Here is a 12,374-nt window from a genome sequence, read left to right on the forward strand (position 1 = left end):
AATTTACATACAAGTTGTATTGAAGTAAGTTTTTGTCGAAAAGGAGATTTCTTGTGTCTGATGGCTTTTATTTTGAAGTAGAGTCATTAGCGGAAGTCGCGTCACATTTCTGTGAGGTCATAGGTGAAATATTTAGCGGGAGACACCAAAAATCAACACAGAGAAGGTCGACTTGTTTGTTTTTTCTCTTTAATTTGTTTAAAGTACTGTCAAATAGGACGAGATTTACAATAGTCTAAAAACGGAGAACAAGAGATAACGAGGTAAGAAAGTGAAGATATTAGCACTAATGCAGGCAAAGACATTTAACTAAGATGAGAACATGTGTGGAAAAACTACTGAATTATTTTTTATACTAAACACATGAAAGTATGTTTACAAATTACTGGTTTATTTAGAGGAACAGCAAGTTCACGGTTACCTTGGAAACGTCTAGCATCCAAACACTGCTTGGTAGAAACAAATTAATACGTGATGTAATTAAATATCCTGACACTTTCTGTCGTGTGCTCCTGCTGTCAGTCATGTTTTCAGACGTGATTGTGCCGAAGAAGACTTTATTAAGTCCTCCGGCTTCAGACGAGCCCGTGTTTGACCGTCATGAGCCCTCATACAGCGGCTGCTCGGAGAGATTCCGCCTCGGTGAGCGCAGCTTCAGCCGCCAGTACGCGCACATCTACGCCACCAGACTCATGCAGATGAGACAGATACTCGCCGACAGAGCCAAACACAAGTGGGGTGAGACGCCATCTGATCCCTCAAGTAATGACGGAATGATGTTGTTTTGATTGTAGTATTGTTATGATCGTTGAAAAGTTGCTCTCTCTAGTAACAGCGAATGTGTTGTAGGTTCAGTCGTGCCGATAAAGCAGCTGTGTGATCTGCAGATGGGTGAACACTGTATTATAGTGGGCACAATATTCAAACACATGGAGCTGCAGCCCTCCATCCTGAAGGAGATCAGTGAAGAGGTAATGCAGTAAAAGCACAAGTGGCTGATTCTCTCTAACCTGTCAAGAAATCGTCCTGGTCATACTTAACCCCAAATTAGTACGGTTCGGTAAGCATTTGCTCCGCGGTTCATCTCTAGTTTAATAACACATCTGGATCAAACACTCTGTATAATGTGCCAAATAGACATGCGCAGTTGTAACCTCCGCTAATGCAACTGTATGGCTCTGTAGAAACACTCCGCCTGTGTTTCACGTGGGTTAACTTTCTACAGAGAGAAGTTGTCCTATTAACTGTAAGTATGTTAAATCAGTGGAGTACATCACAGTTCTCCCAAGCATTAGTGGAAAGTTGAAGACGGCAAGCTGAAAAAACAAGCCGCAGGATAGTTTTTTCACTTTATGTAACATAAATGCAGGTATTAAGTTAAATGTTGAATTAGTAATTAGAGAATGTTTTTTTGTTTTTTGTTAAGGACACTAATGAAAATTAACCATGGTTTTATTCAGTAATACTGTAGTAGCCATATAGTATCCATGATTTTACTATAGTGATATTGTAGTACCCATGACTGAAGTAACAATGACTGCATCATTGTTTTGATACAATTAACCATTGTTTTACAATAGCCATACTGTAATTTCCATATAGTAACCTTGATTTTACTATAGTAATGTAACCATGACAGTAACCATATTAATTTTGTGGTTACTATGATTTTACTACAAATACCATGGTTAAACTATGGTTACTGTTGTAAAACCATAGTGATTTGTAGTGAGGGCAAATCTCTTGAAGTGTCTTACCAAATAGAAAATATTTATTTTGGAATAGAAGAACAGGGAGCCCTGCAACAGATGTCATGGCCCCCACAAAGCCCCCCACTGAACATTGTGACAGTAATATTTTTTTTTTCTGAACATAGCAAATACCGAACCATACCGAAATCATGACCCTAAAACCGTGATACAAACCGAACCGTGGGAAATTTGATCCGTTACACCACACTAATATACAGTACTGTGCAAAAGTCTTAAGCACATAAGATGTTTCACAAAAGCATTTATCTTAAGATGGTTATTTATATCTTCAGCTTTAGTGTGTCAGTAGGAAATATACAGTAAATGTTTGACTCCCAAACATTACTTTTGCAAATAGAAAAGATTAGAAGAACAGGGAGCCCTGCAACAGATGTCATGGTCCCCACAAAGCCCCCCACTGAACATTGTGTCAGTCTGAGATTACATATAGAGACAGAAGCAATTGAGACAACCTAAATAGATAGAAGAACTGTGGAGAATTCTCCAAGAAGCTTGGAACATCCTATCTGCCAACAACCAAGAAAAACTGTGTCCAGGTGTACCTAGGAGAATTGGTGCTGTTTTAAAGGCAAAGGTGGTCACACCAAATATTAATTTAGCATTTTTTATATTTACTGGACTTTGTTTGATGATAATTGATATATGAAAACTATTAATGGCATTATTTTTGAAGAAATCCTCACTATGCAACATTTTTCACAAGTGCCTAAAACTTTTGCACAGTTCTATACATATATATATACACACACACACCGATAAGCCACAACATTAAAACCATCTGCCTAATATTGTGTAGGTCCCCCTCGTGCCACCAAAACAGCGCCAACCCGCATCTCAGAATAGCCTTCTGAGATGATATTCTTCTCACCACAATTGTACAGAGCGGTTATCCGAGTTACCGTAGACTTTATCAGTTCGAACCAGTCTGGCCATTCTCTGTTGACCTCAACAAGGCGTTTCTATCCACAGAAATGCTGCTCACTGGATGTTATTTTTTATTTAATTTTTTGCACCATTCAGAGTAAATTCTAGAGACTGTTGTATGTGAAAATCCCAGGAGATCTGCAGTTACAGAAATACTCAAACCAGCCCATCTGGCACCAACAATCATGCCACGCTACAAATCACTGAGATCACATTTTTTACCCATTCTGATGGTTGATGTGAAAATTAACTGAAGCTCCTGACCTGTATCTGCTTGATTTTATGCATTGCACTGCTTCCACATGATTGGCTGATTCGAAAATCACATGAATAAGTAGGTGTACAAGTGTTCCTAATAAAGTGCTGAGTGAGTGTATTGTGTATATACAGTATACTGTATATTCAAATGTTTTAACAAATAACAGAAATTAAAATTAGAAATAAGCAACAATCAGTAACGAAACAGAGTATATATACTCAATACTCAAACCAGCCCATCTTTTTCCATCTTTCTTTTAAACAGGGGGTTATGAATGTACAAGAACAGTGAGATTTTTTTTTTCTAAAAAAATGTAAAAGACAAACACAAAAAAGTATAATTACAAAAATGTCATGACCACCTTTTTTGAGAATTGTGTTTTAAAATGTGCATAACTGTCATGAAAAAAATGTTAATAAAAAAAAATCTTAATGGCTTGAAAATATGGCCCATTTTCCATAAGCAAAATATATATTCATATTCGTTTGTTTTAATTCTGCAGTAAAATAGCACCACAACATTTTCCTGACAGGTTTTTGAGAATCACCCAAGTGTTGAACAACATCTTTTTTTTCATTCTTTCTGTTCTTAGCACAATCTATTGCCTCAGCCACCTCGTGTCAAATACATCAGCCAATCAGATGAGCTTATTTTGGAGGATGAACTGCAGAGGATTAAACTAGAGGGCAGCATCGAGACACCAAAGTTTGTAACAGGTGGGACACAAGACAGCATGCTAAAATTATAAATGATGTGCTCTGCGTAGTTGTGTATGCTTATGTGGTCATGTCTCAAGCTGTTGTTGTGAATGGTATGTTGTTGATTTTCAGGTAGTGTAATTGCCATTATGGGTGCAGAGAAAAATGATGGTAAATTCACAGTTGAAGACTTCTGCATGGCTGACTTGCCTCCTCAGACACCCAGACAACCTCCCAGCTCGGACAGGTACATAAATGCACTTGACCCAATTGACCCATGTTCAGAAGTCAACATATCTTGGCTTACCATATAGCCTTTGCTGTTCTTATGGTGGCTTCAGGTTTGTGCTCCTTGCCTCCGGCCTGGGTTTGAATGGCAGCGGGGCAGACAGTATGATGGGATTGCAACTTTTGGTCGACATGGTAACAGGTCATCTAGGCGACCAGGGGGAGCAGAGTGTAGCAGCGTCCATTTCCAGAGTCATATTAGCTGGAAACCTGTTGAGTCAAAGCACCCAGGACAAAGATTCGACAACCAAGGTGTGTAAATGAGGCTTACATTCCAGGCAGTGCAAATCAAAATTTGTCAGCAGAACTGAACCTTTGAGTTAACATATCACACTGTTTTCCCTATTTTAAGGCTAAGTACCTCACTAAAAAGTCTCAGGCGGGAAGTGTGGAAGCTATTAGGCTGCTGGATGAACTTTTAGTGCAGCTTGTGGTGAGTGTTTTTTAGTATAGTAATACTAGCAACTTTTACACATGAAAACTATTAAATTGTTGTAAAATTGACAATATCTCTTTCTAGAATGTAGCAATCTTACATTGTAATTCTGACATCAGGACATCCTTACCTCAGGCTAATATTGATCATACTGCTAAAGATGTAGTGAAGGTTTTCACATGCCTAAACCTGTTTTCAGCTTATTTTCAAGTTCTTCTAATCTCTGATTTGTCTACAGGCTTCTGTACCTGTGGATGTCATGCCTGGACAGTATGACCCAACAAACTACATCCTTCCCCAGCAGCCTCTGCACCGCTGCATGTTCCCTCTTTCTGTGCCCTATCCCACACTACATCTGGTCAGCAACCCCTACCAAGCCATCGTGGATGGCGTCCAGTGAGTGAAACTACCTTAATTAATACTCTGTATCAGTGATATTGAAGTTTTGAATGGTAGTTGACAGTGTTTATGCTATTTTGGGGTCTCAGGTTCTTGGGCACAGCAGGGCAGAATGTCAGTGATATTGTGAAGTACAGTAGTGTGGACGATCACCTGGAGATCCTAGAAAGCACTCTGAGGCTCCGTCACCTTGCCCCCACTGCTCCGGACACACTGGGTCTGGATGAACTCCTTTCTTTGTATAGATCTGATTTGTTTGTTTAGCTAGTTGTAGGTCTGGTCCTTTGTTATTAAAGGGATAGTTCACCCAAAAATGAAAATTCTCTCATAATTTGCTCACCCTTATGCCATCCCAGAGGTGTATGACTTTCTTTCTTCTGCTGAACACAAATAAAGATATTTAGAAGATTATCTCAGCTCTGTAGGTCCATACAATACAAAATTTTGAAGCTTCAAAAAACACAAATAGCATAAAAGTAATCCATACTCCAGTGGTTAAATCCATATCTTCAGAAGTGATTTGATAGGTGAGGGTGAGAAACAGAACAATATTTAAGTCCTTTTTCACTCTAAATCTCCACTTTCACTTTCAGATGTGAAAGTGGAGATTTAGAGTAAAAAAAGGACTTAAATATTGTTCTGTTTCTCACCCACACCTATCATATTGCTTCTTAAGATATGAATTTAACCACTGAAGTCTTATGGATTACTTTTATGTTTCCTTTGTGTGATTTTTGGAGCTTTAAAGGTCCGATCCCCATTCACTTACATTATAAGGACCTACAGAGCTGAGATATTCTTGTAAAAATCTTAATTTGTGTTCTGCTGTCATACACATCTGGGATGGCATGAGGGAGAGTAAATGATGAAAGAATTTTTATTTTTGGGTGAACTAACCCTTTAAAGGAATAGTTCACCCAAAATTACAAATTCTGTAATTATTTGCTCACCCTCTCGTCATTCCAAACCCATATGACTTCTTTCTTCTGTGGAACACAAAAGTATATTTTAATTCCTTTCCATACAATAGCTAAGGATATTGACTCACTTAAAAGCTTAAGTTCCAAAAGTATCATTAAAAGAAGTCTATTCAAATCATTTTTAAGCTATAAAGTGAGTCCCTATGAACTGTTATTATATGTAAACCAGATTTTTGTTTTGTTTTGCTATTATTCAGTACATCTTTTAGACTTTTACAATGCCATGTGAAATTTCTAGACTATTCTTCTGACATGTTCTGTGAACCCTTTAGGTTGTTACCCATTCTATCAGAAAGATCCCTTTATTCTGGAAGAGTGCCCTCATGTGTACTTCAGCGGAAACGCACCAAGCTACCAATCCAAACGTATCACAGGTGAATAAAGACTAATTTAGTAATTATAATAAATACAGCACTTATAACAAATATGCCAGAATGTGTCCAGCCATTACTGAAATGTGCTTGTATGGTCATTTCTGTCTTTTTGTCATCTTAGGACCTGAAGGCCAAGATGTTCTCCTGGTTGCCGTCCCAGAGTTCAGCACCACACAGACGGCTTGTCTTGTAAACCTGCGCACACTGGAGTGTGAGCCAGTCTGCTTCTCCTCATTTTCCACAGAGGATGATGAAGACCATGAGATGAACATCAGCCATTAAAAACTCACTTATCAACATATGACACTTGTTACTGTAAACCTTTCTTTAACAAAGACTGGTTGCTTATGTGTGAGAAAGTTCAGTTAATAAAGTAGCCTCTCTTGTATTAAAACTTTCTCTTCTTCCTCAGTGAGTATGGTGTGGGTGTTACAATGGTAAACTGGAGTAGTGACCTCATGTTTCAGGAAAGTGGTTTGGATATTACTAGCCTCATATTTAAAATTATCTTTAAAATTGATTAAAAGCTTAAATTAATTGTACTCACACAGTCATGTATGAAAAGGGTTTATGATGAATAGGTTTGCTTTGCTTAGCATACAGTCATATACAAAGGAAAAAGTTTGACATGTACACGGCAATGTTTCATATAATAATCATATACGTAAATTATACAGTATAACGATACGTCCTTAGTTTTATAATCTGGAAACACGAACTTCCATGGTTTTAGTTTATTACATACGGGAAACAGGAGATGCAAGTCCTTGTAAGAACATCCATTAGAATCTTAAATTAGATCCACGTAATTGTAATGGTTTCCACACCTTTGCCGAAAATGTAAAACAATTAATTTATTACTAAATAATAAATTATTAATACATTAGTCTTCGTGGTGTATTATCGTCAAAGACATAATTTACTGAACGCTTTTATCGCCATCTAACATGGAGGGAAAAACATCGACTACAAAGTGTTTATTAAGTTTATATTTAATTTAAAGCGGCTGAAAACACTATATTATTAACGTATAACTTAAAGTGCAATATAAGTTAAAATAAATAAAATAATCTAAAAGTGAAAAGTTCCCTGACGTGACGTCATTTTACACTCGCTACGTCAATACTCAGCGCCCGGGATGCTTTGACTCCTCTCAATGAAACTTTAACCTGATAACGACATTTTTGGACATCGTAAAGGTAAGTCATGCAGTCATAGTTATGTATTTCTTAATGAAACTACGTTTGTGTTATTTTGTCATTGTATGTGCATAGTAAAGGACACAATCCTGTCCAAATATGTTTTCAACGCGTGGCTGTTCTACACTATCGTCCACTCAGGGACTGTTTATGGTGACGAGCTGAATTTACTTGCTCTTTCTTCAGATGCCTTTGCCTCCAGCTCTACTTGCACGTCTCGCTAAAAGAGGGATCGTGAAGCAGTCCGACCACGGTAAGATACCTCATGCATTTTCAGTTTCTTGTGAGTAAATTTATGAGTAAAATACACTGGCTTTGATTTTATCGCCCCTCATCTTCATCTTCATCGTAACCAGAAGCCGAAGAGGAGATCATTGCTGAAGACTATGATGATAACAACGTAGACTATGAAGCTACAAGGCTCGAGAATTTACCCACCAATTGGTACAAAGTGTTTGACTCTATTTGGTAAGGAGTTCATGAATTTGTTTTTACCCCAATTGTTCTATATCTGGTCAGTTGTAAGACGTTAAGGTTTAGATCATTTTTGTAAGGTAAAATAAAATCACCATGGAATGATACCCTAAAAACCAAGGCTAGTACCATAGTACTTTTTGTTAATGGTGCGTTCTATGATATATTACCAGAGATTACAATTATTCAAAAAATCATGTAACAGGCATGTTATGGGCCAACTTTTCCCACCATTCCACTTTGCACAATACAGCTCATGAAAAAATTAAGAGGCCACTGCAAAATTATCAGTTTCTCTGGATTTACTATTTATAGGTATGTTTTTGAGTAAAATGAACATTTTTGTTTTATTCTATAAAGTAAGACCAACATTTCTCCCAAATTCCACATAAAAATATTGTCATTTAGAGCATTTATTTGCAGAAAATGACAACTGGTCAAAATAACAAAGTGTTTTCAGACCTCAAATAATGCAAAGAAAGCAAGTTCATGTTCATTTTTAAACAACACAACACTATTGTTTTAACTTGGGAAGAGTTCAGAAATTAATATTTGGTGGAATAACCCTGATTTTCAACCACAGATTTCACACGTCTTGGCATGCTCTCTACCAGTTTTTCACATTGCTGTTGGGTGACTTTATGCCACTCCTGGCGCAAAAATTCATGCAGCTCGGCTTTGATTGATGGCTTGTGGCCATCTGCCTTCCGCTTGATCACATTCCAGAGGTTTTCAGTCGGGTTCAGGTCTGGAGATTGGGCTGGCCATGACAGGGTCTTGATCAGGTGGTCCTCCATCCACACTTTGATTGACCTGACTGTGTGAGGTGGAGCATTGTCCTGCTGGAAAAAATGATCCTCAGAGTTGGGGAACATTGTCAGAGCAGAAGGAAGCAAGTTTTCTTCCAGGATAACCTTGTACGTAGTTTGATTCATGCATCCTTTACAAAGATGAATCTGCCCAATTCCAGCCTTGCAGAAGCACCCCCAGATCATCACTGATCCTCCACAAATTTTCACAGTGGGTGCGAGACACTGTGGCTTGTAGGCCTCTCCAGGTCTCCGTCTAACCATTAGATGACCAGGTGGAGGATCGGTGATGATCTGGGGGTGCTTCAGCAAGGCTGGAATCAGGCAGATTCGTCTTGGTAAAGGACGCATGAATCAAGCTGTATATGTATATATATATATATATATATATATATATAGATAGAGATATATATATATATAGATAGATGGAGAGAGAGAGAGAGAGAGAGAGATAGATAGATAGATAGATGTATTAGCCAGATATTGGAAGGACATATCGGCCAAGCCTTCTAAATCAGCAGATCCCTTGTAAATAAAATCCTCTTGTCTTGTCCTCAGTGGTCTTCCGTACTACTGGAATATAGAAACAGACATGGTGAGCTGGCTGTCCCCCAATGACCCTGCTGCTGTCATCACCAAGGCAGCTAAGAAACAGAAAGGTAAGACGCAAACATCAGACATAACAAGTATAAGCTTTGATGCTTCTGATAAAATGTGCTTCCTTAGGGGATCTTATTCAGACATATAAATGGTTGCAGCAGTTTTTTTTTGTTTTTTTGCTTCCTAGGTGAGACTGGACACGACAAAGGGGACAACCACCATGAGAAACCAGAGAGAGAGAGGGAACGAGACCGAGAGAGAGACAGAGAACGCATTTGGGATAAAGAGAGGGACCGAGATGGGGAGGATGGACGGGACAGAGATAGAGACAGAGAGCGGGACAGAGACAGAGATCGTGATAGACGAATGCGGAGAGAGGACAGTGGACCATACAACAAATCCAAGAGAGGTGATTTTATGCATGAACAGTCTCATCAAATACACCAAATATAAACTTTATAAGGAAATGTTAAACCATACAAATCTCTACCAGATTATTTAAAGCAAACCTTTGTTTTTACTAGGAGGAGGTCGGAAACCGCAGCAGGAGGAAATGGATCCTATGGATCCCAGTGCCTATTCAGATGCTCCAAGGTAATGGCCATCTGTTTACATTCAAGGGCTTTTCCCACTAAACTTAACCCTGGGTTAACCCTTAAATGCATGCTAGATATATCACTAGTGAATTTACAAAATGCCCAAATAGTATAAACCTCTCAAAAATCATCAATGCGTGAGGGCAACAAAGGCTATCCCGTCTGGTCCAAACCAACAGAAGGTCTACTGTGGCACAAGTCACAGAAAATTTTAATGATGGTTACGGGAGGAAAGTGTCACAACACACAGTGCATCGCACCCTGCTGCATATGGGGCTGCGTAGCTGCAGACCAGTCAGAGTGCCCATGATGACGCCTGTCCACGGTCAAAAGCACCAACAACGGGCACGCAAGCTTTGGAACTGGACCTTGGAGCAGTGGAAGAAGGTCGCCTGGTCCGATGAGCCCTGTTTTCTTTTACATCACGTGGACGGCTGTGTAAGTGTGCGCTGTTTACCAGGGGAAGTGATGGTACTAAGATGCACTGTGGGAAGACGACAAGCCAGTGGGAGTGTGATGCTCTGGGCAATGATCTACTGGGAAACCCTTGGACTGGCCATTCATGTGGACGTCAATTTGACACGTGCCACCTACCTAAACATCGTTGCAGACCAGGTACATCCCTTCATGGCAATGGTATTCCCTGATGGCAGGCGCACGGAGGACCAATAGCATATTAGGCAGGTGGTCATAATGTTTTGGCATATCGGTGTGTCTTGGGTCACTGAAGACCCTGTACACTTTTGGTAATTATACAATTAGAATTTTTGTGTGTGTGTGTGTGTGTGCAATTTTTGCGGGTTTTTTAAATTTATTTTTATTGTTAGACATTTCATATGAGAATGGTTGAGGAATACTAAAGATGTGGGGGCATAACTCCAAAAAATGGATGAGGTACAGGGTCAATAAAGACCTGAGGTATGCATATAAGGGTTAAAGGATTAGTTCACCCAAAAATTAAACTTCTGCTGTTATTTACTTACCCTAATATCACACCATAGTGCAAGTGAATAGTGACTTTCATCTTTCAAGTTTGAAAAAAAAAAAACAGTAAAAGTAATTGATATGGATTATATACCAAGTCTTCTGAAGTGATAGTCGCTTTGTGTGATTAACATAATTTTAGTAGGTATTCACTCGCAGATCAATTAAAATATTAATGAAGTTCTTAAAGCTGAAGTATGTAATTGCTGCGACACTAGCGCCACCAAACAGAATTGCAAATATAAACAATGTTTAACAGCTTCCCGAATTCATCCCTCGTCTGCCGTCCCACCCCCAACTCACAGCATTGGTTGAGAAACGTTGTTGGTGCGGATCTATGTGGGTCTCTCGAAACAAACAGAAATTTTTATCTGCCACAGAGACAGTGTTAACAGTTTTTCAGAAAATTAACCTATGAATGGCTTAATAGTTGTCTCTGCATATTAAGGTGGGATAGAAGAAAGTATTTAAACTGAAAAAGTTCCATAATTCAGCTTTAAATTAAATATGACAGCTACGTCAATAAGTTATCAATGATAACATTAAACCTCATTGGTTTTCATCGTGTCTCATGACTTTTTATAGTATGTTTCAGAAGACATATGTTAAGGAAACCAGAGCAGAGTTACGTGATGACATTTCCACAGATGGACATGCAGTTATTAACACTTGTCCAATATGTTATGAACCCCATAAAAATGCAAGTAAAAATGTTAACCCAGGGTTTACAAATGTATAGTGTGAAATCTCGAAATCTGACAACCCATGATTAAATATGAAAAATGTGAAACAAGAAAATTGACCCTGGGTTAACAATTTCAAGTGTGAAAAGCCCGTCAAAAACGGTTTTCATCGCTTTTTTCAATTGTATTTATATGTAAATGTACTAGAGGGATGTCAATATTGCACCACGGTTCACTGGTTTTTTGTTGTTTTTTTTGTTTCTGTATCAAGTTTAAAATAACTTAACATTCTGTTCTATTTGTTACGCTGCGTATAACTTTTTTTTTTTTTACTGATGAATGAGTTCGGTCTTTATTCACTATTTCCAAGATTAACGAAAACACTTCAGTGACATTCTGCTAAAATTAGCACTGCTCTGCTCATCATGAACATATAATAAGAGCAAATTTATTTAGAATGTAAACATGTTTTTTATTAATATTTGGTTGTGGTTATTTTAGGGGCTCATGGTCCACTGGTCTCCCCAAACGTAACGAGGCAAAGACCGGAGCAGACACCACAGCAGCAGGTCCCCTGTTCCAGCAAAGGCCATACCCCAGCCCTGGAGCTGTCCTCAGGGCAAATGCTGAGAATATAAGACGCCTGGAGGAAGATGATGATGATGATGATGACTGAGCAGGAATAGTGTCTATAAAGCCTTTATAAAAGTTTAATAACATGTACATTTGAAAACTAATGAAAGGCTTTTTAATCCGTTTTCTTACTCATGGGCCATAGCTTCATTTGTGTAAATATACCATGTGTTGTGTTATACATTTGAAAAACAATTGCAACTTTAGATTGTGAACTTGTCATGCATAATAAAAGTTTTTTGTGTGTATTTAAGGGGTGAGTGATG

General features: G+C 38.5%; 2 protein-coding genes across 3 annotated transcripts; both read left to right on the forward strand.

Moving 5' to 3' along the window:
* The first annotated feature begins 118 nt into the window (after nucleotides 1–118).
* On the forward strand, nucleotides 119–6,540 carry pold2 (polymerase (DNA directed), delta 2, regulatory subunit). Of its 2 annotated transcripts, none has more exons than XM_051653651.1 (11): nucleotides 119–263; nucleotides 523–762; nucleotides 850–971; nucleotides 3,548–3,671; nucleotides 3,786–3,900; nucleotides 3,995–4,193; nucleotides 4,294–4,374; nucleotides 4,616–4,773; nucleotides 4,866–4,993; nucleotides 6,029–6,130; nucleotides 6,252–6,540. In XM_051653651.1, the coding sequence occupies exons 2-11, from the start codon at nucleotides 525–527 to the stop codon at nucleotides 6,410–6,412; spliced, it is 1,428 nt and encodes a 475-aa protein (XP_051509611.1). In that variant the 5' UTR covers nucleotides 119–263; nucleotides 523–524; the 3' UTR covers nucleotides 6,413–6,540. The 2 variants fall into 2 exon arrangements, with proteins under 2 accessions (XP_051509611.1, XP_051509612.1); XM_051653652.1 differs by having other exon boundaries at nucleotides 523–738.
* Nucleotides 6,541–7,232: 692 nt separating this feature from the next.
* Nucleotides 7,233–12,356, forward strand: LOC127414891 (polyglutamine-binding protein 1-like). Its single transcript, XM_051653263.1, has 7 exons — nucleotides 7,233–7,329; nucleotides 7,516–7,582; nucleotides 7,686–7,797; nucleotides 9,171–9,271; nucleotides 9,400–9,621; nucleotides 9,737–9,806; nucleotides 11,977–12,356. The coding sequence occupies exons 2-7, from the start codon at nucleotides 7,516–7,518 to the stop codon at nucleotides 12,149–12,151; spliced, it is 747 nt and encodes a 248-aa protein (XP_051509223.1). The 5' UTR covers nucleotides 7,233–7,329; the 3' UTR covers nucleotides 12,152–12,356.
* Nucleotides 12,357–12,374: the final 18 nt, after the last annotated feature.

This window comes from Myxocyprinus asiaticus, chromosome 24 (assembly GCF_019703515.2).
Source record: "Myxocyprinus asiaticus isolate MX2 ecotype Aquarium Trade chromosome 24, UBuf_Myxa_2, whole genome shotgun sequence".
Classification (NCBI taxonomy): domain Eukaryota; kingdom Metazoa; phylum Chordata; class Actinopteri; order Cypriniformes; family Catostomidae; genus Myxocyprinus; species Myxocyprinus asiaticus.